This window comes from Vipera berus (assembly GCF_964194415.1).
Source record: "Vipera berus genome assembly, chromosome: 5".
Classification (NCBI taxonomy): Eukaryota; Metazoa; Chordata; class Lepidosauria; order Squamata; family Viperidae; genus Vipera; species Vipera berus.
Window position 1 is genome coordinate 4241409 of NC_138207.1, and position 25969 is coordinate 4267377.

Consider the following 25969-nt stretch of genomic DNA (forward strand, 5'->3'; position numbering starts at 1 on the left):
CTATCAACCTGCCTCCAGAAGTGGTGAATGCTCCAACACTGGAAGTTTTTAAGAAGAGACTGGACAGCCATTTTGTCTGAAATGGTATAGGGTTTCCTGCCTGAACAGGGGGTTGGACTACAAGATCTCCAATGTCCCTTCCAACTTTATTATTATCTCTCTCTCTCTCTCTCTCTTGTCCTCGACTTACGACAGTTCACTTAGAGACTGTTCAAAGTTACTGAAAAAAGTGACTTATGGCCACTTTTGACACTTACAACTGTTGCAGCAGCATCCCCGTGATCACGTGAGTTTGTAAAGCCGCCCTGAGTCTTCGGAGAAGGGCGGGATATAAATGGAATAAAAATAAAAATAAAATAAATAAAAATTTACATTCAGATGCCGGACAACTCATTCATGGTTACAAGAGTGGCAGCATCCTGGGGTTTCCTGATCCGCTTTTGCAACCTTCTGACTTAGCAAAGTCGACGGAGAAGCCAAGTTCACTTCACCACCACGTTCCTCACTTAACAACTGCAGCGATTCACTTCACAAATGTGGCAAGACAGGTCATAAAACGGGGCAAAACTCACTTAACAACTGTCTCACTCAGCAGTGTAAATGTCGGGCTCGTGCGGGATGGTAAAGTTCGGGATTACCTGTATATCGGTGTCCCTTTAAACAAACCAACCAACCAAAAAACTGAAGATCCTTTTGTGAACCTAGATTAGAAGAAGGCTAACATAACTCAGTCTATAAAGAGAAAGGCTATTTAGGGATCCGTCTGCCTTCATACCCAGCCAACGTTAAAACCGACAAGCAAAGCACAATCCCACATACTGAGAAATAAAACCGCCACCTCTTCGGAAAAGCAACTGTGGATGACAAACTATCGCAGGAATGCAGAAGTTAAGTCTTGCTGCTTAAACAAAAAAAGACCAACGGTACAAGGTCTGGACCGGGTAAAAAAATAATAATTCCCTGGACGAAGGTCAAAGATTTCAGGGTGCTGAAAGCCAGAATTCCTTCATTTAAGCTTTGCTCAACCAATCTTTCCCTTTACAGAAGAATTACTCTTATTTTCCGCCTGTGCCTTCTCCAAAAAAAACACACACAAAAAAACCGGAGCACTCCAGTTATGAATCTAAATAGGCAAGCGAGCGAGCTATTCAAAGCCTACAAAATCCAGTCAGTTTACATAACCAATCTCAAAGATCCTCCAAAGAGTCGTTCCTGGATTTAGAGCAAGGATATTGGATCTTCACGACGATTTTGAATCGTTTTGACTTTTATTTCAGAACATTTACACGGCCGCCCAACTCGTTCCCAGTGTTACTACCCGTTTGACACCCAGGCTGAAACACACTGGGGGGGGGGGCGGAAACCCACGCCAAAACGTTCAACTCCCTCTTTAATACTCCTGGCAACAGGTGCCACTGTTCCTCTCTGTGATGGAAACACAGTCCCGCCTCTTGGGAGATTCACCTGTCTCCCAAACGGAGACATTACGTCTGATTGCAGCCTTCCTCAAGCTAGTACGCTCTACACATCGACCCCACAACCCTCCTAGTCTGCTCTGAGGCTGCCCTTTGTTTGCTAGCAACACGCACTAACAGCATTTACAAGATTAAAAAGGCGCTTTTGACCTTGCCTCTGGGGGCAACGCCAAGACTCTCCTTAACAACGAGAGGGTGGAAGAGTATCTGCTACTGGCGGGAGATTCTTATACCGGTTTGAGCCTCACGAGTTGGATTTTGAGGGATGGCAATGGTGACAATTCAAAATCTTTTCGACTGATCTGAAGTTGGGCTGGCTTGCTCGGGCCATTAGCTCTGTAGAGTTTTCTGTGCAATACCCTCACTTCTGGAAAGAGTGCAGAGAAGAGCAACAAAGATGATTAGGGGACTGGAGACTAAAACATATAAGGAACGGCTGCTGGAATTGGGTATATCTAGTTTAATGAAGAGAAGGATGAGGGGGGACAGGATAACAGCCTTCCAGTGTCTCAGGGGCTGCCCCAAAGAAGAGGGAGTCAAGCTATTCTCAAAAGCCCCTGAAGGCAGGACAAGAAGCAACGGATGGAAACTCATCAAGGAGAGAACCAATCTAGAACTAAGGAGAAACTTCCTGACAGAACAATTAACCAGTGGAACAACCTGCCTCCAGAAGTGATGAATGCACCAACACTGGAGGTTTTTAAGAAGAGACTGGACAGCCATTTGTCTGAAATGGTATAGGGTTTCCTGCCTGAGCAGGGGGTTGGACTAGATGACCTCCAAGGTCCCTTCCAACTCTGTTAATTTGTTATTCTGGCTGAGGAATTCTGGGAGTTGATGTCCACAAGTCTTAAAGTTTCCAAGTTTGAAGAGCCCTAATCTTAACTAAAGGCAAAGCATGCTCAGTCTTCATTGGATGCCATTAAGCACAGGTAGTCCTCGACTTACAACGCTTCATTAAACAACCGTTCGAAGTTACAACGGCGCTGAAAAAAAGTGACTTAGGACCATTTTTCACACTTACGACCATTGCAGCATCCCCGCAGCAACGGGATCCAAATTTGGACACTTGGCAACTGACTCATGTTTATGACGGTCGCAGTGTCCCCGGGGTCACGTGATTCCCCTTTTGCGACCTTCCATGGGGGGTGGGGGGTGGGAAGAAGCCCGGTTTCACTTAACAGTCTTGCGACTATTTGAACGACTGACTCAATAACCGTGGCAGGAGCGGCGGTAAAACGGGGCAAAGCTCACTTCGCAATCGTCTCGCTTAGCAACGGAAACGGAGGGCTCCAGGACGGCTGTGAATCGAGGACTGCCTCTGCGCCAGGGGTCTTCCAACTTGGCCCCTTTTTTATGACCTGTGGACTTCAACTCCCAGAATTCCTCAGCCGGGCACACCTTGTTTTCTCCCCCACCCCCTCTTATCTCCTCTAGTGGAGAGATTGCATAGGAAGGGATTACAAGAGAGTAAGCTATGCTGGCTGAGGAATTCTGGGAGTTGAAGTCCACAAGTCTTAAAAAAAGGGCCGGCTTTGAAGACCCCCTGCTCTAAGACGCGGTGGGACCTGGAGCCGCTCAACCAGAAAACACCAACCAACATTTATAAAAATACTTTGTATTTTTTATTCTTGCCCTGTTCACCGCCCTGAGTCCTTCGGGAGAAGGGCGGTATATAAATAAAATTATTATTATTATTATTATTATTATTATTATTATTATTATTATTATTATTATTATTATTATTATTATTATTATTATTATTATTATTATTATTATTTATTATTATTATTATTATTATTATTTATTATTATTATTATTTCTCCTGGTCAACCTTGCAGCCCCCTCACCTCCCCCAGGTTATCCATTCACCTGGTAGAGTTCGGGGAACGGGGGGGGGGGAATTCCAGCCAATATTGGGGACCCAGGCAGCTCCATAACTTTTCCCCCATCTCCACCAGGAGAAACCCCCCCAAAAAAGGAGCCACCCCCACTTCACTCAGCACCCCAATAACTACCGTATTTATCCAGCCCCTCCAAAATGTGCCCCATGTTCCCTCCAAAGTACCGTAAGTAACCAAGCAAGCGCGCACCACCCACCCACCCCAGGCAGCCCTTAGCACAGGGAGTCTTCCAACTTGGCCCTTTGACGACTGGTGGACTTCAACTCCCAGAATCCCTCAGCCAGGCGCGCCTGGCTGAGGAATTCTGGGAGTTGAAGTCCACCAGTCATCCAAGGGCCATGTTTTGGAAGAAACCCCCCCCACACACACACCTCGCTCCCGAAGGGGGGGTGTCTTAGGACGTTACCGTATTTCTTCTCCTGACGCTCCTCCCCAAAACCCGCCGCCGCATTACCGTATTTACCGTATTTACTCCCCCGCCCCCCCTCCCGCCGCCGCCGCCCCGCTCCCTCGCGCGCCTCCCAGACAGGCCGGATACAGTTTGAATCCCCTCAGGATCTCCTTGGCCCGTTGCTGCTCCTCCTCCTCTTCTTCCTGGCTCGACATGGTCCCGCTGAGCTGAGGGAGGAGAAGGCGAAAAGGCAGCGCTCGCCGGCCCGGACTCCCCTGCGCCCGCCACTGTCCGGCTGAACCAACCAGCCGGGGAGGACCCGCCCGCGCCGGCCAATCGCCGCCCGCGGATGGTGACGGGCGTCAGCGGAGGCCAATCAGAGGGCGAGGAGAGGCTTAGCGGCGGCGGCGCCCCACCGGTCGCTATGGAAGGGATTCCCCCACCACCACCACCCTTCACAGCAACCGCGGGCAGCTGGAGACGGGTGTCGCCTCGGGACAATCTTCTCCAAAAGGCGAAGGCCAGCGCAGAGTCTTGCTCGCAGTGGGGGGGCGACGAGGCGAAGCGCGCCCCCTGGCGTCGAGAGAGGGGGTGGCAGGAAGAGCGGGGCTTTTGCGCCTTCTACGCCTGGGCTGCCCGTTCCCACGTTGCCCCCAGATACGTCCCTTCGTGGTTACTAATGAAGGATTTAGCGCAGGGGGTGTCCAGCTTTGGCAACTTTGAGACCTGCGGACTACAACTCCCAGAATGCTGGTGACTGGGAATCCTGGGAGTTGACGTCCGCTGGTCTTAAAGTTGCCAAGTTTGGACACCCTTGTTGGGGCAACTCCGGTTGGAAAACTCCATACGTGCCCCTTAGAATTTCCCCCCCATTATTTTAACTTTTCAATTTTTTTTAAAAAACCCATCTTTTCCCCCCCTCTAAAGGGGTGGCTGGCTTTATTCATTTCCTTAACAATTATATCTCAATATTCTAGTTTTGGATACATTGCTCCAAGCATCCACATTATAACGGAAAAGAAAAAACAATGAAAAATTTCAGGTATCCACCCACCCAAATATTAGGTAGCAACATAAAGCCATTAAGTGCTTTTAGGGTTTAACATACAAACAATACTGTATTATCTTTCAGAATCGACAGGTAACTGAGGCTGTGTGGCATGTTGCGGGTGTGTGTGTGTGTGTGTTTGCTGATGGATTAGAGACCATCCCATTTCTTCCCCATGTGCAATTTTGCTCCCTCCCTCATCCTCCTGCTTAGTTTAAATCATTTTTTTAAATTGAAGATCCTCATTGTTTTAATGTTTATACTGCATTCTATTCAATATCTGTAAGCCAGCCAGATTTGCTTTTTGGCAATATGGGCGGCATATAAGTTTGATAAATAAATAAATGTGGCTGACCTTTAAAAAAACATTGCCATTCAAAAGGAGTAATCTTCAAAAGATTACACAACAATAAAATTGTTAGCTGGGGCTGCATTTGTTTAATACGTTTTAGCCATAATTAACTTAACCATGGTTTGTTAATTAACTCAATTTCCTGGTAGCAATTTTCCCCAGCTTCCAAGTTGTTGCTCCTGTTCCTTATTATTAAAAGGGCAACACTGACCAAAAAGAAAAAAAGAAAAGAAACAAACAAAAACTTAATGTCACAACACAACAGAATTTAAGAAAATAGCTTTAGCAGCCTCCTGCTGTTTTTACCCATTGCTACATGAACAATTATTAAAATTAAAAGACGCTCCTTGGGAGGAAAGCCATGAGAAATCTAGACAGCACACTAAAAAGCAGAGACATCACCCTGTCAACAAAAGTGTGTATAGTCAAGTCTTCCCAGTTGCAATGTATGGCAGTGAAAGTTGGACCATAAGAAAGGCTGAGCGCCAAAGAATTGAGGCCTTTGAGCTATGGTGCTGGAGAAGACTCCTGCGAGTCTCTTGGACTGCAAGGCGATCAAACCGGTCAGTCCTAGAGGAGATCAACCCTGACTGCTCTTTAGAAGGCCAGATCCTGAAGTGGAAACTCAAATCCTCTGGCCACCTAATGAGAAGGAAGGACTCACTGGAGAAGAGCCTAATGCTGGGAAAGATTGAGGGCAAGAGAAGAACGGGACGACAGAGAATGAGGTGGCTGGATGGAGTCACTGAAGCAGGAGGCGTGAGCTTAAATGGACTCCAGAAGATGGTAGAGGACAGGAAGGCCTGGAGGAACGTCCATAGGGTCGCGATGGGTCGGACACGACTTCGCGGCTAACAACAACAACATGAACAAATCATTGACTAGAACTCCAGGCAACGATCAAAAAGCAGATATTTCTAATGTTGGCCCCAAGAGAGGGATCAATGATGAATTTGATGCTGTTGTTCTGTAAGAGCTAAATTAACCCAGCCTGCTTACCTGAGAAGTCCTAGATCAGAGGCCCCCAACCTTTTGGGCACCAGGGACTGATTCCATGGAGAGAGGTTTTTCCATGGCCGGGGTGTGTGTGTGTGCATGATTTTGTGTGCTGCCTGCATCCCACAGATGGGGCTTTACTGGTTTGTGCAGACCGGCTGCTAGCATGCCGCAGCCCGATACTGGTCCACGGACTGGGGGTTGAGGACCCCTGTCCTAGATGTCATAATATTCTTAGTTGCTACAGACGTTAACTGAAAGTTAAAGAGACCAGCTAATGTTCTGGGATGCAGAGATTTATTTATCTAATTATCTTTAAAATGCATAAGGCTGCCGAACTCCAACAATGAGATGCTGGGTGAAATCAGTATTTTTGTTAAATTCCTTATGAACAATTTGGTCTAAGGCAGGGGTCTCCAACCCACAGTCCGTGGACCGGTACCGGGCTGTGGCATGCCAGCAACTGGTCCACACAAACAAGCAAAGCCCCATCTGCGGGATCCAGGCAGCACACAAAACCAAGCACCCGCCGGTCCGCGGAAAAACCTCTCTCCACGGAACCAGTCACTGGTGGCCAAAAGGTTGGGGACCTCTGGCCCAAGGGGTGAGGAGAAAAATAGCAAGTTTGCAGGTGACACCAATTATAGATTGTTAAAATATTGCAAAGAAATGCAGGGAGACTCCCCAACAGGAAGAGCTGTAAATCAAATAGCAAACCCAAATAATAAATAGCCTATAGTCATGTCAACCCTTTAGAGTAGACCAAACTAGGAGGCCAAGTCAGGCAGCCAATATTACTTTTATTATAAAGCTACAATAACGGAATCTGGCAAATCTCAAAGCATTATTATTTCTCTCTGTGTATAGGTAGTCCTCAAATTATTAACGTAACTGAGCCCCGAATTAACAAATGTAAATTGTGGTGGTCATTAATCAGATGACGACATGATACATGACGTTTTGGGGGGTGATGCTTAAATGAAGGCCACAGTCATTAAGTGAATGCTGCGGTCATTAGCAAATCCATTTTCTTCAATGCCCCCCCCCTTTTTTGCCAAGAACTGGAAGTAAACACCAGAAATCAGTAAAAAAAAAATCCAAAAATCATGACTCTGGGATTCTGCAAATGTGCCCAAAATGCAGTCATGTGACTTTGGAGGAGACGATATGGGCTGTTGGAATTTCGGAACATAAGTAGGTCTGGTGAGGTCTGTAACAACTTTGAGTGGTCGCTAAACAATCAGTCATTAAGTGAGGACTACCTGTATATTTGGGAGAACTAGGAAGGGGTTTGTCTGCAACACTTTCTTTGGGAACGGGCTGGCTCAGGAATTCTGGGAGTTGAAGTCCACCAGTCATAAAAGGGCCAAGGTTCCCCAACCCTGGCCTAGTCCAGGGGTAGGCAACCTGGGCACTTTTACGACTCGTGGACTTCAACTCCCAGAATTCCCGAGCCAGCATGGCTCAGCATGGAAACCTCTCCCTTTCCCCTCAGCATGGCTAGCTCAGGAATTCTGGGAGTTGAAGTCCACGAGTCATAAAAGAGCCCAGGTTGCCTACCCCTGGCCTAGTCTAATGAAAAGCAGGACTAGGGATGAAAGCTGGGGAATCCTGGGAGTTGAAGTCCGCCCATCATGTGGCTAAACACTGAAGCTTTTTTTTAAAGGGGGGATCCAAGCGAAGTGCATCATGGGAGGCCAGCCCCTGATTCTCAAAAGGCGGCTCCCTCCCCTCCCCCACCGCAATTTCTCCTTCAGCCGCTCAGGAAACCTCTTGAGCGGAACGTTTGTGTCGGGGGACGCAGTTTCCGGCCGGGCCGGGGGACGAACGGACCGTCGGACCCCCTTGCGAGCGGCGCCCGTTTGGGCACGGCGGCTGTCATGGCGGCCTGAGGCGCGCTGCAGCCGAGCAGAGAAGCAGCCGGGGGAGAACGGCAGCTGCCCGGTGAGGACCGCGGCCCTAAGCCCGGCATGGAGAAGGGCGCGACCTCGGGGGCCGGGAAAGTCCCTCGTTCGGGGCGCCACGGGAGGCGGGCGAGCCGGCAAACGGGCAAGGAGGCGTTTGCCTTCGCTGCCGCCGTTCCTCTGTCTCTCCGGAGCCTCCCTGGCTCCCTCCACGCTGCCATGTGGGAATGATGGGATTTGGAGTCCAAACGGCTTTGCGGGGAGAGGGGGGTGGGGAGGTTGACGAGCCAGGGGAATCAGGCCAGATGAATGGCCTCAAGAAAAGAAAAGATGATGGGCGTGGTAGGGGATGATGGGCGTGGTGGCGGGCGCCCGTTTAGCCGGAGTTTCTGCCTCCTTTCTCTCTCATGCCGGCTCTAGGCTGCAAAGCTCCGGGCGACCGCTAGAGGGCGCCAGTTAAGTGCCTACCGAGCTGTGGCTGCCCCCTGGTGGCCTGTTGGAGTTTTGCAGGCCAGATTTGGAACGCTTCTCTTGACTTATCCCAAAGGTGCTTTTTTTCATAAGGCAACTGAACTTCCTTGTTTTTCTTCGAAGACGTTTCGCTTCTCATCCCAGAGGCTTCTTCCGCTCTGACTGGATGGTGGGGAATGGAAGGATTTATAGTCCCTTGCAGACAGCTGGTCATTCGCCTCCTTTTAGAGAAACGTTGAGCCCACCTGGAGGTTTATCTGTGTCCTCGGGGTCACCTGACTAGTGACTTCAGCTATCTCCAGTCTTCAACACAGTCCTTTCAACAGTTCCAAGAAGGCTTCACACCCATTTGCACCACTCAGGTGACCCCGAGGACACAGGTAAACTTACAAGTGGCCTCAACGACTCTAAAAGAAGGCAAATGACCAGCTCTGTCTGCAAGGAGTATAAATCCTTCCATTCCCCACCATTCAGTCAGGGCCGAAGAAGCTTCTTCGATGAGAAGCAAAACACCTTCAAAAAAAAAACAACAACCAAGGAAGTCCAGTTGCCTCATGAAAAAGCACCTTTGGGGTAACTATGACCTGGATGACAGAATCTCCACAGACATTTCTCTTGACTTGTGTCCTTTCTCTTGCAGGGAACATGTGCAGCCATCAACTCCCTTAAATGCAGCCGGTTATGTGGTAACCAGTTTGTGTGGTAACCAATTTTTCTCCTAGTCTGTATTTCTGAGCACACTGGAGCCTGAAATAACACTGGTTATTTCTGTTCACTGCCTCTGGGATACCTGGACAGAAGACTCTGCTTCTACAATATCCAGTGGAGACCCTCCTCACTCTCTTTGTAAGCCCCTGAGTGGTATGTACGTTACTTATTTATGAACTCCCAAGTGTATAATCAAATTTTGGAAACTTGGCAGTTGGCTCATGTTTATGACAGTTGCCGTGTCCCGGGGACACGTGATCCCCTTTTGTGACCTTCTTACAAGCAAAGTCAATGGGGGAAGCCAGATTCACTTAAGAACCATGTTACTAACTTAAAAACTGGCAAGAAAAGTTGTAGAATGGGGCAGAATTCACTTGCTTAGCAACAGAAATTTTGAGCTCAATTGTTATAAGTTGAGAACCACCTCTATGTAAAAACAATGAAAAACCTCTTTTCCCAGTTGAAAAGATGTGTACTTTAGGGGTTTTTTTTCTCCTTTAGGGTTGACATAAATTGTTTCTTTAGGACAATGCTTTTTTTTAGACATGAAGTAAAGCTGCTTTCAATCATCAGGCTGGCCGCTGTCTGAATATTCCTTTTGAACCAAAGATTGAATGGCAACTGTGACGCTCCTGTTTTGCAGTGTTAACAACTGAGAATGGCAGGGGAGCAGAAACCAGCCTGTAATCTCCTGGAGCAGTTCATTTTATTAGCCAAAGGCACCAGTGGTTCAGCTCTGATCGCTCTCATCAACCAAGTCCTGGAGGCTCCAGGGGTTTACGTATTTGGAGAACTACTGGAATTACCTAATGTGCGAGAGGTAAGCGTTGGACTTGTTCCCTTCTTCATTTGTTTCTATGCTGGAGCAAGAAGTTACAGTAAGATTCCAATCGAAGAGAATCTCTGGGTTGAACTGTGGGATCCTTGGTGCTCTCGGAGCTTGCAGACGTTTCATGACCCAACTAGGTGACATCATCAGTGCTGGAAGGGAGGGGTTTGTAGAGAGGAGGAGGACAATGACAGTGACGACTGTGGGGTCCTTGGTGCTCTCTGAGCTTGGTGGTTTTCTTGCAGACATTTCATGACCCAACTAGGCAACATCATCAGTGCTAAAAGGGATGGGGGGTTGTGGAAAGGAGAAAAGAACGACAATGATTGTGGAGTCTTTGGTGCTCTCAGAGCTTGCAGATGTTTCATGACCCAACTAGGTGACATCAGGCATATACATAGAATGAAGGCTACTGCTAAGCTTGTAAGCCGCCCTGAGTCTTCGGAGAAGGGCGGGATATAAATGGAATTAAAATAAAATAAAATAAATAAATAAATGATTGTGGGGTCCTTGGTGCTGTCTGAGCTTGGTGGTTTTCTTGCAGACATTTCATGAGCCAACTAGGCAACATCATCAGTGCTAAAAGGGATGGGGGGTTGTGGAAAGGAGAAAAGAACGACAATGATTGTGGAGTCTTTGGTGCTCTCTGAGCTTGGTGGTTTTCTTGCAGAGATTTCATGAGCCAACTAGGTGACATCATCAGTGCTGGAAGGGAGGAGGGGTTGTGGAGAGGAGGAGGAGGAGGACAATGATGACTATGGTAACATCATCAGTGCTAGCAAGCGTGGGTTTTTCTTTCTGTTTTTACACAGTAGCTTGCCCTGCCAGTGTCGGTAGCGGTGTGGCTTTCTCCTTAATAGCTTCTACTCCAGCACCAGCATCCAGATAAACAGGGATGAATACCAGACAAACAATGAAACAAAAGGGAATACAGGTAGTGACTGAGAAGAGTTCGTTTAGTGACGATTTGAAGTTGCAACAGCACTGAAAACAGTGAGGATTGTTTTCACCCTTAGGACCATCGCAGCATCTCCTGGGCCCGTGATCAAAATTCAGAGACTTGGCCACTGACTCATATTTATGACAGTTGCACTCTCCTGCAGGGTCACGTGATCCCCTGAGAAGCCAAGCCAATGGGGAAGCCAGATCCACTTAACAACCATCTCATTAACTTAACTGCAGTGGTTCACTCAACAGCTGTGGCAAGAAAAGCCGTAAAATGGGGCAGAGCTCACTGAACAAATGTCTCGCTTGGCAACAGAAATGTGGGCCTCAATTATGGTCATATGTGGAGGACTTCCTGTACCCTCTCCCTTCCCTATCAAGGAGCATCAACCCGCTCACCAGATTCCTGGAAAGACAGAGAAGGTGAAAGGTAGTGTATCTCCTTGCCTTTTTCACTGCTTCTTGTTTGCTGAACTGGCCCAATTTTCTTACTCTTTGAGATAACAACAACAACAACAACAATAGGTAAAGTTAACGGTTCCCCCGCACATGCGTGCTAGTTCCAACTCTAGGGGCCGGTGCTCATCTCCGTTTCAAAGCCGAAGAGCCAGCGCTTGTCCGAGGACGTCTCCGTGGTCATGTGGCCGGCATGACTAGACGCCAAAGGCGCACGGAACGCTGTTACCTTCCCACCGGAGTGGTCCCTATTTTTCTACTTGCGTTTTTACGTGCTTTCGAACTGCTAGGTTGGCAGAAGCTGGGACGAGTAACAGGCGCTCACTCTGCTATGCGGCACTCGGGATTCGACCCGCCAAACTGCCGACCTTCTGATCGACAAGCTCAGCGTCCTAACCCACTGAGCCACCGCGTCCCTTCTACAACAACAACAATAATAATAAAAGTTGGAAGGGCCCTTGAGGTCCTCTAGTCCAACTCTTTGCTCAGGCTGGAAACCCTATACCATTTCAGACAAGTGGTTGTCCAGTCTCTTCTTAAAAACCTCCAGTGTTGGAGCATTCACAGCTTCTGGAGGCAGGTTGTTCCACTGGTTAATTGTTCTAACTGTCAGGAAATTCCTCCTTAATTCCAGGTTGCTTCTCTCCTTGGTTAGTTTCCATCCGTTGCTTCTTCTCCTGCCTTCAGGTGCTTTGGAGAATTGCTTGACTCCCTCTTCTTTGGGGCATTTCCTGGATACATAAAAGCCATAACACATGAGATATGCACAACACAGTTAAAAAGTTATAAAGAAAAAAGGTAGTATAGTAGTAAACAGACTTAGCCTGTGGTGGGAATTCATCTGCTAATTCTTCTGTGACCTTGTTAAGTGTGTCGTGCAGCTAATTATGTAGTATTAATGGAGCATTTGGGACCTGTTGTACTTCTTTAATGGGAAAAAGGCATTTAAAAAGGCAAGGAGATGCCTGCTCTTCAGTCTGTATACTCCGGCTAGTTCCCTGGTGTTTTGAATCTGGTTTCCCAAGCCAATAGCAATAGCAGTTAGACTTAGATATTGCTTCAAAAAAGTGGTTTACAAAGTCGGCCTATTGCCCTTAACAGTCTGGCTCCTCATTTTACCAACCTCGGAAGGACGGAAGGCTGAGTCAACCTTGAGCTGGTCAGTATCGAACTCCTGGCAGTGGGCAGAGCCAGCCTGCAATGCCGCATTCTAACCACTGTATCACCACAAAAAGAAGGGAGGGAGGAAGGAAGGAAGGAAGGAAGGGCAATAGCAGTTAGACTTATATACCGCCCACATTGGATGGAAGACTGACTCAATCTTGAGCCGGTCAGTATCGAACTCCTGGCAGTGGGCAGAGCCAGCCTGCAATGCCGCATTTTGACCACTGCGCCACCCAGGCTCTCGCTAAATGATATCCCAACCAGCCTTGGTTAAGTATGGAAGACTCTGTAATTGCAGATGAGGGTCCTCAGCAAGGCTATCTCAAGTAAAATTCCACTCTAGATTCCCCACAGCAGGGGTAGGCCACCTTGCCTCTTTTATGACCCGTGGACTTCAACTCCCAGAATTCCTCAGCCAGCCACGCTGAGGGGAAAGGGAGAGGTTTCCAAGCTGAGCCATGCTGGCTCAGGAATTCTGGGAGTTGAAGTCCACAAGTCACAAAAGAGCCGAGGTGGCCTACCCCTGCCCCACAGTTTGTAAACTGATACACTCCCTGTGCCAAGGAGTGGCATCTAAACCAGGGCCATGTGGTGCTGCTCCCTCTATTTGAAGTCTAGCACTGAAGGCGGGGATCTGTGCTACTGAAATACAGGTAGTCCTCGGCCACCGTTGAGCCCAAATGTCTGTTGCTACATGAATCACGTGTTAAGTGAATTTTGCCCCATTTTACGATCTTCCTTGCCACCCTTGCGAAGTGAATCCCTGCAGCTGTTACGCTGGTCACACGGTCCTTAAGTGGACCTGGCCCTCCCCTTCCCCCCCCCCCCAATTGAGTTTGCTTCTCAGAAGGTCGCAAAAGTGGGTCCTGTCTCCCCGGGAGAGTGCAACCGTCTTAAACACAAGTCAGTTGCCAAGGGTCCGAATTTTGATCGCGTGACCGTGGGGATTCTGCCACGGCCGTTAAGTCTGAGAAACAGTCACGAGTCCCTTTTTCCAGTGCCGTCGTGACTTCGAACGGTCACTAAGTGAACTGTGGTGAAGTCGAGGACTGGCTGTCGCAGCCTTTGTGCCTTCTCTTGACTCGGCTCTCTGTGCCGACAGGGATAGGCAACCTCGGCTCTTTCATGACTGGTGGACTTCAACTCCCAGAATTCCTGAGCCAGCCATGCTGAGGGGAAAGGGAGAGGTTTCCAAGCTGAGCCAGGCTGGCTCAGGAATTCTGGGAGTTGAAGTCCACCAGTCATAAAAGAGCCAAGGTGGCCTACCCCTGGCCTAGGCCCCTTCATGACTTGTGGACTTCAACTCCCAGAATTCCTGAGCCAGCCATGCTGAGGGGAAAGGGAGAGGTTTCCCAGCTGAGCCATGCTGGCTGAGGAATTCTGGGAGTTGAAATCCACGAGTCACGAAGGGGCCATAGTTCCCCCATGCTGGCTGAGGAATTCTGGGAGTTGAAGTCCACGAGTCATAAAACAGCCAAGGTTGCCTACCCCTGGCCTAGGCCCCTTCATGACTTGTGGACTTCAACTCCCAGAATTCCTGAGCCAGCCATGCTGAGGGGAAAGGGAGAGGTTTCCCAGATGAGCCAGGCTGGCTGAGGAATTCTGGGAGTTGAAGTCCACCAGTCAGGTTGCCTACCCCTGGCCTACACCGAGCCCTGGCTTAGTCTGTTCTGTTGGCCATGTTTTAACAGCACACGAATAACTCCTTTTGCTTTTCTGTGTCTCCAGATTGCTGAAGGGCCCAATGCTGCTTATTTTCAGCTGCTGAATCTATTTGCCTATGGAATCTATCCAGATTACGTTGGTGAGGATCTGCTTGAACTGTAGAAAACTTTGACCTGATGCAAGTAGCAGCAATAATAGTGTTTCCCCCCCAAATAAGATCCGGTTTTATATGGGGTTTTTTGCCTCCAAAAGAGGCATAAGGTCTTATTTTGGGGGGGTGTCTTATTTTTCCCCCACTGTCTTGCCTCAGGGCGGTGGCACCAACAGCCCCATCCAGCAGGACCCCCCGTGGCCGTCCCCAGCCCATTTCTTCTGCAGCCAATCACTGACCATTAGTGTGTGTCGCCCCCAGCCTCCGTTTCGCCGGCAGGAAAGGCCTCTGCAGCCGACAACGGAGCCCTAGGATGACACACGTGTGTGTGTGTGTGTGTGTGTGTGTGTGTATGTATGTATGTAAAATAGAAGCTGGAAGGGACCTTGGAGGTCTTCTAGTCCAGCCCCCTGCTCAAGCAGGAGAACCTATACCATCTCAGACAAGTGATTGTCCAGTCTCTTCTCAAAAATCTCCAGGGATGGAGCGCTCACAATTTCTGGTGGCAAGCTGTTCCACTGGTTAATTTTCCTCACTGTCAGTTTAATTCCAGGTTGCTTCTCTCTTTGGTCAGTTTCCAACCATTGTTTCTCGTCCTGCCCTCTGGTGAACACCCTGGCCCCCTCTGCCTTGTGGCAGCCCCTCAGATACTGCAATACTGCTATCATGTCTCCCCTATTATTTCTTTCCTTTAGACCGGCCATACCCAAGTCCCACAGCCGTTCTTCGTATGTTTTGGTCTCCAGGCTTTGGATCGTCTTAGTTGCTCTTCTCTGAATTTTTTCCAAACTCTCAACATCTTTTTTATGATAAGGTGACCCAAACTGGCTGCAGTATTCCAGGTCTGCTCTCACTAGGGTTTTATAAAGCGTTACTAATACTTTGCGTGATCTTGATTCTACGCCTCTGTTTATACAACCCAGGATTGTGTTAGCTTTTTTGGTGGCTGCTGCACAGGGCTGCCTCATAGTCAAGTGATCGTCCGCTGGGACTCCAAGGTCCCTCTCACAGTTGCTGGTTTGAGCCACGTCTCGCCCAGTCTGTATTTGTGCCTTTTGATTTTTCCTGCCTAAACGTAACACTTTGCTTTTCTCCACATTCTCCAGCAGAGGCCTTCAGGATAGGTCTTATTTTGGGGGAAACACAGTGTCTCTCTCTCTCTCTCTCTCTCTCTCTCTCTCTCTCTCTCTCTCTCTCTCTCATAATTGGGGCTTGTTAGTTTAATCTTTTTTAACGTTTGTATTATTGTGTTTTATTGTTGTTAGCCACCCTGAGTCCTTCGGGAGATAGGGCGGCATGTAAGTCCCAAAAATAAATAAATAAGTAAGTAAGTAAGTAAGTAAGTAAATAAATAAATAAATAAATAAATAAATAAATAAATAAATAAATAAATAAATAAATATAGCTGCTCATCTCATTAAAGGCTACTATGGGTGACACAAAACTGCCTTTTTAAGCTGGCAAATTTCTTTCTCAAAATATCCACTTATGGCCCAGTAAAGAAAGATCACGCAATATGCCTGTCGCTTTCACCCTAGTAGGCATAATCGGTTGTCCAGAATGTCTTTACTGATTGAGTGCGATAAAGGACAGGGTGCTCCTATCTGCAGGTTACAACTTTTCATCTGCCAACATTTAAGGTTCAGCATCGTAACCGCTGGCGTTTAGAACAGCGTAGAATTCCAGGTTGACCCTGGAAGCGAGTGACACTGTCTGCATTTTGCTTTACATGGGTGGTCCTCCTTTCACGACCGATTCCTCAGCAACTGCCCAAACCGGTAGCCGAGCTGAACAAGCGGCGCTTGCGACTCGCACGTTTGGCTGGCAGTTGTGACGCTGCAGAATCCCACCTTCCCATCGTCGCGCTTCTGTGCCAGCTTCCTCCAAGCAAAATGGGCGGGGCAACAGTAGGCGGTTGATATGTCCCCCACTTAGCAACCCAGGGTGATTCGCTGAACGGCGGCAACCAGGATTTCCATTCTCGTAAGACTGTCGCGGTTTCTATGGCTGCGTTGGCCGGTCCCCAGGTACCCTCGTGAAGTGAGGACCGCTCGTATTTGCAAGCCTTTGTTTCTCCCCCCCACACACACACACAGTTCTCTTCCTGTTGACAACCACGCCCCCCTCCCCCAGTGATGTGGCAATCTGTGCCGCTCTCTTCCGAAAGGGCCTCGGGTTGACCGTCTTTGCCGTTTGCCAAGGGTGGTAAGGGGAAACGGGAAGACCCCCAAATGCACTGAATTGAATCCCTAATCTGAAGGCGGTGTTGAATTTTGATCTCTCGGACAGCAAACCAGAAGAACTTGCCAGCGTTGACGGGGCTCCAGAGGAACAAGTTGAAACACTTGACCATCGTCAGCTTAGCTTCCAGGATGAAGGTAAAGCAGTGATGCGCTGAGTTAAAACCCCGGTTATTTTCCGCAGGCGGAGCCGGTGACCAACGTGCATGCCGAGATGACGGTGATGGCTCTGCTCTGTCCCACCCAAATCTAGACGTTCTAGAGTAGACGCCCGTCCAGGATTTCTGTTGGGAAATGGACAGATCGGGAATGTGGATGCCTCAAGTATTGCCCTTCTCTTTAGCATTTGGGCCTGGGCACGTTAGACACTCTTTCTTTCTTTCTTTCTTTCTTTCTTTCTTTCTTTCTTTCTTTCTTTCTTTCTTTCTTTCTTTCTTTCTTTCTTTCTTTCTTTCTTTCTTTCTTTCTTTCTTTCTTTCTTTCTTTCTTTCTTTCTTTCTTTCTTTCTTTCTTTCTTTCTCACTCTCTCCTCGCTATTTCTCTCTTTGTCCTTCATAGAGTGATTGGGCATTATACATAAAACCATGAAGATACAAAAGCAAGCCATATTTAAATATTACAATTAAAAACAGTTAAAAACAAGAATGAAATAATTGAAATTTAAAGGCTGGGGGAGGGGCTTCAGAGTGCTAACCAGCCTTAAGCCCCCTTGCCGGTTGGCATAGATTGCTAGCTAGCAGTGGTCAGGATATTCCTGGCTAGTTTCTCTCTTCTTCTCAATGGGGGAAGTTATTCGATTAGCTTGATCCCCTCCTGATGTACTCAGACCAAAATGTTTACCCCACCCAAGCATGGACTTGTAATTCCAAGGAAGTTGGAGGACTTGAGGCGGCGTGAGATTCCTATGAACCGGTGTTTTCTTGTGGATTGATTTTAGGGAACTCTCGAACTGGAAGAAATTCCAACTTTATTTTCACTAGATACTGACTGGAATTTAACTTTGCGTTCCACGGAAGGCAGGCGGTGGTAAATCATACGCGGCTGTGCGACTCCGAAAATGTTGGTTAGCTCTAATAAATCTCACTAAAAGGATTTAATGTGCTTTAATATTTTGAGGGACGCAGTGGCCCAGCGGGTTAGGACGCTGACCTTGTCGATCAGAAGGTCGGCAGTTTGGCGGGTCGAATCCCGAGTGCCGCGTAGCAGAGTGAGCGCCTGTTACTCGTCCCAGCTTCTGCCAACCTAGCAGTTGGAAAGCACGTAAAAATGCAAGTAGAAAAATAGGGACCACTCCGGTGGGAAGGTAACAGCGTTCCGTGCGCCTTTGGCATCTAGTCATTCCAGCCACATGACCACGGAGACGTCCTCAGACAAGCGCCGGCTCTTCGGCTTTGAAACGGAGATGAGCACCGGCCCCGAGAGTCGGAAACGACCAGCACGCGTGTGCCGGGGGAACCTTTACCTTTAATATTTTGAGTACTGTATTTGAGCGCAATTGGTTTGCTTGTTAAGGCAGCCCTCAGTCTGTCAGTGTTGTTTTTTTATGAGGGGTCCTTGGTGCCCTCTGAGCTGGGGTTGTTTTCTCGCCGCTCTTTCGTTACCCAAAGGAGGAGACCATCATCAGTGTTAGCTTATTCCCCGTTCGGTTATTTTATGCATTGAAATGCAATTTTGTCAGAAGGCGGGGGGGAAAAAGACCAGGAACCCTTCCCAGCCCTCTTGTGAGATTCGCGTGGGGCTTTAAAGTTAGAATAGTAGCATGAGATTCTACTTCTCAACTCTGCCCAAACTTTAGGCACCTCCAGGAGGATCACGTTTGCCTTCATGTGCAAGCAGCAATGGGAGACGCTTCCTCCTCGGGCTTCTCCTGTGCAACTTCGCCCCGTCTCTCTTGCCAGTGTTGATTCCATGTTAATGCCACCTAGACCAGGGGCTCCACAACTCCACACGGCCCGAGCGGAACCGGGCTGGGCGAGTGGCGGGTGAGCGTATGTGCGTGCGCACGGACGCAGTTCCATTCGTGCGAGCGCCGTGTGAGTGCGTGCATGTGTGAAGTCCCATTTCCTCAAGTGATGCAGCTCGCGCAGAACTATCCCCTCTCTCCCCCCGACACACACACACACACCCTTCCCCTCTGGCCCCTCAAGCCGGAAAGGATGGGGAACGCTGATCTAGATCGTAGGACTTCAAACTTTTATGACTGGTGGACTTCAACTCCCAGAATTCCTCAGCCAGCAATGCTGAGGGGAAAGGGAGAGGTTTCCAAGCTGAGCCAGGCTGGCTCAGGAACTCTGGGAGTTGAAGTCCACAAGTCATGAAGGGGCCATAGTCCCCCCACACTGGCTGAGGCATTCTGGAAGTTGAAGTCCACAAGTCATGAAGAGGCCAAAGTTCCCCCACGCTGGCTGAGGCATTCTGGGAGTTGAAGTCCACAAGTCATGAAGAGGCCAAAGTTCCCCCACGCTGGCTGAGGCATTCTGGGAGTTGAAGTCCACAAGTCATGAAGGGGCCATAGTTCCCCCACGCTGGCTGAGGCATTCTGGGAGTTGTAGTCCACCAGTCATAAAAGAGCCCAGGTTGCCTACCCCTGGGCTATGCCTCCAGGTCGACTCAGCCTTCCGTCCTTCCGAGGTCGGTAAAATGAGGACCCAGGTTGTTGGGGGGCGGGCAAGACGCTGGCTGTGTAAACCACTCAGACAGGGCTGCAAGGCCTTGTGGAGCGGGTTTACAGGTAGTCCTCGTCTTACGGCCACAATGGAGCCCCAAATTTCTGTTGTTAAGTGAGACAGTTGTGAAATGAGTCTTGCCCCAATCTACCAGCTTCCTTGCCCCAGTCATTAAGTAAGCCACTGCAGTTGATAAGTGAAGTCACTAAACGAACAGTCGTACGTCGAGGGCTGCCTGTATAAGTCTTAAGTGCTGCTGCTATGCCTCATCTGGGCAGTGGCTTCCCTTCCGACCTTCCCTCTCTCCCCTGCCCCCCTCCCCCTCCCCAGTGCATCCCTTATTCGGTGCTGCTGAAAGACCTGGACATGCGCAACCTCCGGGAGCTGGAGGACCTGATTATTGAAGCCGTTTACACTGACATCATCCAAGGCAAACTGGATCAACGGAACCAAGTGCTAGAAGTGGATTTCTGCATCGGGCGGGACATCCAAAGGAAGGACATCAGCAACATCATTAAAACCCTCAATGAGTGGTGAGTTCTGCCCCTCCCTCTCTCCCGCCTCCCTCCCTCCCTCCAGCCTCCCTCCCTCCCTCCAGCCTCTCCCTCCTTTCCTCTCTCCCGCCTCCCTCCTGCCTCTCTCCCTCCTTCCCTCCCTCCCTCCTTCCCTCCCTCCAGCCTCCCTCCCTCCTTCCCTCCCTCCAGCCTCCCTCCCTCCCAGCCTCTTCCCTCTCTCCCGCCTCCCTCCCTCCCAGCCTCCCTCCTTCCCTCCCTCCCTCCAGCCTCTCTCCCTCCTTCCCTCTCTCCCGCCTTCCTCCCTCCATCCATCCTCCCTCCTTCCCTCTCTCCAGCCTCTCTCCCTCCTTCCCTCCCTCCCTCCAGCCTCCCTCCCTCCCAGCCTTCCTCCCACCCTCCATTCTCCCTCCCTCCTCCCTCCAGCCTCCCTCTCTCCTTCCCAGCCTCCCTCCCTCCAGCCTCCCTCTCTCCCTCCCTCTGGTCCAACAGGTGTGGGGGGGGTCTCTCCTGTCCCCAGTTTAGGCAGCATGGCTGCCTTTTCCGCTCCTCCCTTCCCTTCTCCTTAACTGTGGGAAGTTTTTGTGTCGGCAGGTGCGACGGGTGTGAGGCTGTCCTGTTAGGAATCGAACAACAGGTCCTCAGAGCCAACCAGTACAAGGAGAACCACAACCGAACTCAGCAACAGGTGGAGACGGAGGTAGGCGCCTCACAAGAGCCGGGGTGGTGCAGTGGTCAGGATGCAACATTGCAGGCTATTTCTGCCGACTTCCAGCAGTTCGATTTTTTACTGGCTCCAGGTGACTCTGCCTTCCCTCATTTCCCAGGTCGGTAAAACGAGGACCCAGATGGTTGCATTCTTAGCCACTGCGCCACCGTAGCAAAGAGGATTTCTGAGATAGGCACGAACCGTGGTGTTGCAGTGGTTAAGAATGCAGCGTTGCAGGCAAAGTGCCCACTGCCAGGAGTTCGATCCTGACTGGCTCAAGGTCGTCAACTCAGCCTTCCCTCCTTCTGAGGTTGGTAAAATTAGGACCCAGATTGTTGAGTGAGGGGCAAGATGTTGACTCTGTGAATCACTCAGAGATGACTGTGAAGCACTATGAAGTGGTATATAAGTCTACATGCTATTCTTCCTTCCTTCCTTCCTTCCTTCCTTCCTTCCTTCCTTCCTTCCTTCCTTCCTTCCTTCCTTCCTTCCTTCCTTCCTTCCTTCCTTCCTTCCTTCCGTGGTGGCTCAGTGGTTAGAATGCAACATTGCAGGCTAATTGTGCTGACTGCCAGCAGTTCAATCCTGACCAGCTCAAGATTGACTAGCCTTCCATCCTTCCGAGGTCAGTAAAATGAGGAGCCAGACTGTTGGGGTGGGCGAGATGCTGATCTTGGTAAACTGTTTAGAGAGGGGTGTAAAGCACTCTGAAGTAGCATATAGGTTTATTGCTATCTTCCTCCCTCCCTCCCTCTTGTGGTGGCGCAGTGGTTAGAATGCAGCATTGCAGGCTGACTGCCCACTGCCAACAGTTCGATCCACACCCGCTCAAGGTTGACTCAGCCTTCCGTCCACTGTGGTGCGGTATATAAGTATATAAGTCTTAAGTGCTATTGCCCTCCCTCCCTCCTGTGGTGGTGCAGTGGTTAGAATGCAGTATTGCAGGCTAATTCTGCCAGCTGCCAGCAGTTTGATCCTCACCGGCTCAAGGTTGACTCGGCCTTCCATCCTTCCGAGGTTGGTAAAATGAGGACCCGGATTTGTGAACCACTTAGAGAGGGATGAGGAAGGAAGAAGGGAGGGAGGGAGGGAGGGAGGAAGGAAGGAAGGAAGGAAGGAAGGAAGGAAGATAGCAATAAACTTATATACTACTTCAGAGTCCTTTACAGCCCTCTCTACACCACCTCGGAAGGATGGAAGGCTGAGTCAGCCTTGAGCCGGTCAGGATCGAACTGCTGGCAGTGGGCAGAGTCAGCCTGCAATGCTGAATTCTAACCACTGTGCCAACACAAAAGGGAGGGAGGGAGGAAGGAAGGAAGATAGCAATAGACTTATATACTGCTTCACAGTGCTTTACAGCCCTCTCTAAGCAGTTTACGGAGTTAGCCTGTAGCGCCCCCCCCCCCAAAAAAAAACACAACAACAAAAAGAAACAAACCAATCTGGGTCCACATTTTACCGACCTTGGAAGGATGGAAGGCCGAGTCGGCCTTGAACCCGGTCAGCATCGAACCGGGGTGAGCAGTGAGTGAGCCTGCAATGCTGTGGTTCTGACCCCTGCGCCACCACGACTCCTAAACTTCACTACGGTTTCCCTGGCAATCCTATCCTGAAATGATTGCTAATAAAATATAACTTCACAGGCAGATTTCTTCCATTGCTGCTGATTTTTTTTTTTTTGCCGGTTTATGCTCCATTCCTTCCATGCAGGTAGTTCTCGACTTACAACCACTCCTTTAGTGAGCAAAGTTACCACGGTAGTGGAAAAAGGGACTCCTGACCGTTTTTTGCACTTAATGACCGTTGCAGCGTCCCTGTGGTCGTGTGATCAGAATTCAGAGCCTTGGCAACCGGCGTGTATTTACGACGGTCGCAGTGTCCCCTGGGGCGGCTGTCACGTGATCCCCGTTTGTGACGTTCTGACCGGCAAAGTCAATGGGGGAAGCCGGATTCACTTAAGAACCGGGTTGCTCACTTAACAGCTGCAAGCGACTCACTTAACAGCGGTGGGAAGAAAGGTCGTAAAACGGGGCAAAACTCACTCGACACCTGTCTCACACTTGCAAGAGGCCTTTTGGGCTCCGTTGTGGTCTTAACGGTCACGGACTACCTGTAACTTGGAACAAGTCGCTAAGGGGCTGGCCGTAAGTTGAGGACTACCTGCCGAGGGTCGGGGCAGGCAAGGTCTGTTGCCTCCTCCGTCTGAAAGTGAGGAGGCCCATCATGAGTGGCCAGGTCTCTCTGCCCTCTGTCACCTGGGTCGAAGGGATGGAGGGGCCTGGCGGTGGTTCTCCTTCAGAGAAACGTGGCTTGCTCCCAGCGTCCCTGCTTTTGCTTTCCCTTCCAGGTCCTGAACATCAAGAAGACCTTGAAGGCCACCGCGTCCTCCTCCTCTTCTACCCAAGAGATGGACCAGCAGCTGGCCGAGCGGGAGTGTCCTCACGCAGAGCAGAGGCAACCCACCAAGAAGGTCTCCAAGGCCAAAGGGCTGGTCTCCAGTCGCCACTAGTGCCCAGAGCTGCTGCTGGGGGTGGGTTGGGGGGCAGTTGCCGAAGGCCCTCAGTGACTCTGGAGGAAAGGGGTTCCTGGCCTCTATGGTCTGCCTGCTTCCTCCTCCCCCCCTCCCCACAACCCCCTTCCATCAGCTTCTGAGCCACTCGACACTGCCAACGTTGTCTCCCAGAGCTTTGCGTTAGGACTTTGGTGTGTGTGGGGGTTTCCCTGTATTTGGAGGGTCAGATGGCCACCCTTTGGGGTTGCTCCCACCAGGAGTTTTGTTCCTTGGCAGCAGCGCGCTTCCCCGTGTGGTGGCGGGGCGGGGCAGGGTTGGGAGGTCGGGTTTTCCGGCCAAAGGCCAGAGGGAGCATGTGACATCCCTGCCTTCGCTGCTCGTTCTTCATCTCTTTGGCCTTGATCTTCGAAGTCAACTCTCTACCTCAGTGGTCCCCAACCGTTCCAGCAAGCAGCAGGGGTGGGGGAGAGAAGAGGGGACGGTTCTGGGCAAGCGGCGGGCGAGCGTGAGTACGGCTCCCTTTGCACGAGCCACAGGTACGGGCGCCCGCCTCTCGCGCAATTGGAGCTGCATTCGTGCGCTCGCCCATCCATTCTGTCGCCCGGTTTTGAATGGGCCACGGCCCGGTAAATAACTGGTCCACAGCCCAGGAGTTGGGGACCCCTACTCTACCTCACGCTGGCGGGCGCCGGGCATGTTTACTCACCATCTGTCAGGCTCTCCTTTGAAGCCCAGGCGCTCCTACCTGTGGCAGCTCGGGTCCCTCCCTTGACGCCAAGGAGGGGGGGGCAAAAAAGCTGCTATTTCAACCTATCCAGCCCCACTTCTGTACCGTGGACCACCGAAAGGCAGGGCTGACCAAATAAATAGCGCCCCGTTCCTCCCTCATTATCCTCCCCGCCTCGTGTTCTGCGCTACCAGTTTGCTCCTTGCTGCAGCTCCTTGAAGGTGGCGCGTGGGGCGCCGGGGAGATCCAACTAAGATCCTTCCCGCCCACCCATCCTTTCCTGATCCAGAACCCTTAGTTTGGGCAACAGAGGAGCGGTCCTTTCGGAGGCTGAGAACTTGAATTCCTTTCTAGTTGTCTTTCACACACACACACACACACACACACACACACACACACACACACACACACCCCTTTTGTACATTTCTTCAGACGGTTTGGAACATTTCAGCTTTTTTTGTTTTTTTTTAATATTTGATACCTGTTACAGACTCGCGCAAGGTGACTTGATCCGAAGGATTGTTTTCTATTAAAAAAAATGAGTCACCCCTGAAACTTCACCCCGTGGTGAGCTTGTGTGGGTTGGTTTTTTTCAGCGAAATACATCTGGATTTGGGCGCTGCGTACAGAAGCGAAGGGCCTCCAGTGGGTGGTGCTCTCTCTCCTTCCTGATCTTAGCCGGGCAGCCTGAAACATTCCCCCCCCCCCCGTTGTCAGCCCAGGGTTTCCCCCATCCGGTCACCTGTTCAGATACAGGTAGTCCTCACCTTACGGCCGGTCGCTTAGCGTCTCGAGTGCACGGCAGCCGGCCTGCGTTTACAGCTGTTTGCAGCATCCTGCGGGAATGTGGCCGTGATTGACAAGGTTTTCTCAAACCACGGTCTGCATAACAACTGTTGCATTTCCTTAATGAGCCCTCCCCCCCCAAAAAAGCTCATAAAATCGGGCAGGTTGTGCAGCGGCCTGCTTTATGACCGTCACGACTTAACGACTTTCATTGCCAGGGTCACTTCTGCTAGTTTTCTAAGGACTATCCGTGTTCAAGGTGTTTTGAAAATGCCAGCCCCGCTCAACCATTTACAGCTAGTCCTCGACTTACGAGTACAGGTAAGTCTTCAGCTTATGACCCCAATCGAGCCCAAAATGGATGTTGCTAAGCGAGAAATTTGTGAAGTGAGTTTTGCCCCATTTTTATGACCTTTCGTTAGGCGAATCGCTGCAGTTGTTAAAAAAATTCAGTCATTAAGCGAATCTGGCTTCTCCCTTGACTTTGTTTGTCAGAAGGTCACAAAAGGGGATCAAGTGACCCTGGGATGCTGCAACCGTCATAAATGTGAGTCAGTTGTCAAGCGTCCGAATGTAAATCACGTGACCGTGGGGGATGCTGCAACGGTCATAAGTACAAAAAGCTGAAAAAAGTCACTTTTTTCAGTGCCGTTGTAACTTTGAATGGCCCCTAAGCGAACTGTTATAATTTGAGGACTACCTGTACAGTTGAGAATTCCCTTTGCTGAGCAAGGCAGTGGTAGGTGAGACATTATATAACCCAACTAGGCAACATCATCAGTGCTAGAAGGGAGGGGGGCTTGTGGAGAGGAGGAGGACTGTGGGGTCCTTGGTGGTCTCTGAGCTGGGTTGTTGTCTTGGAGAGGTTTCACGACCCAACTAGGGAACATCATCAGTGCTAGAAGGGAGTGGCATGTTTTTTACAAGGGGGAGGAGGAGGACTATGGGATCCTTCGTGCTCTCTTGAGCTTGGTTGTTTTCCTGCAGACGTTTCATGACCCAACTAGGCAACATCATCAGTGCTAGAAGGGAGTGGCATGTGTAGCGAGGAGGAGGAGGAGTATGGGATCCTTCGTGCTCTCTTGAACTTTGTTATTTTCCTGCAGACATTATATAACCCAACTAGGCAACATCATCAGTGCTAGAAGGGAGGGGGGCTTGTGGAGAGGAGGAGGAGTATGGGGTCCTTCGTGCTCTCTTGAACTTTGTTATTTTCCTGCAGACATTTCATGACCCAACTAGGGAACATCATCAGTGCTAGAAGGGAGGGGGGCTTGTGGAGAGGAGGGGGAGGAGGACTGTGAGGTCCTTGGTGCTGTCTGAGCTGGGTTGTTGTCTTGGAGAGCCGATGCCCAGAT

At 50.0% G+C, this 25969-nt stretch overlaps 2 protein-coding genes across 5 annotated transcripts in view; one reads left to right on the forward strand and one right to left on the reverse strand.

Moving 5' to 3' along the window:
- The window catches only part of PDE6D (phosphodiesterase 6D), a 30198-nt gene extending 25994 nt beyond the window's left edge, over window positions 1-4204 (reverse strand). Inside the window, exon 1 of the mRNA XM_081329512.1 lies at window positions 3918-4204. Coding sequence (XP_081185638.1) covers window positions 3918-3985 — 68 coding nt within the window. The 5' untranslated portion in view covers window positions 3986-4204. The remainder of the gene's footprint in view (window positions 1-3917) is intronic.
- Window positions 4205-8003: 3799 nt separating this feature from the next.
- On the forward strand, window positions 8004-24385 carry COPS7B (COP9 signalosome subunit 7B). Of its 4 annotated transcripts, XR_014026653.1 has the most exons (9): window positions 8004-8110; window positions 9182-9402; window positions 9893-10069; window positions 14372-14447; window positions 16749-16837; window positions 19696-19898; window positions 20472-20577; window positions 20705-20896; window positions 22934-23088. XR_014026653.1 is itself a non-coding variant. In XM_081329484.1 (8 exons), the coding sequence occupies exons 3-8, from the start codon at window positions 9908-9910 to the stop codon at window positions 23093-23095; spliced, it is 798 nt and encodes a 265-aa protein (XP_081185610.1). In that variant the 5' UTR covers window positions 8004-8110; window positions 9182-9402; window positions 9893-9907; the 3' UTR covers window positions 23096-24385. The 4 variants fall into 4 exon arrangements, 3 of the variants coding, with proteins under 3 accessions (XP_081185610.1, XP_081185611.1, XP_081185612.1); XM_081329484.1 differs by lacking the exon at window positions 20705-20896 and having other exon boundaries at window positions 22934-24385; XM_081329485.1 differs by lacking the exon at window positions 20705-20896 and having other exon boundaries at window positions 8091-8110; window positions 9340-9402; window positions 22934-24385.
- Window positions 24386-25969: the final 1584 nt, after the last annotated feature.

Excerpts from the sequence above, each read along its gene's own strand:
- COPS7B (XM_081329484.1), top strand. The coding sequence starts at position 9,908 with ATGGCAGGGGAGCAGAAACCAGCCTGTAATCTCCTGGAGCAGTTCATT. Across the intron at positions 14,448-16,748 it reads AATCTATCCAGATTACGTTG|CAAACCAGAAGAACTTGCCA; the intron begins GTGAGGATCTGC and ends TCTCTCGGACAG. Across the intron at positions 19,899-20,471 it reads ATTAAAACCCTCAATGAGTG|GTGCGACGGGTGTGAGGCTG; the intron begins GTGAGTTCTGCC and ends TTGTGTCGGCAG.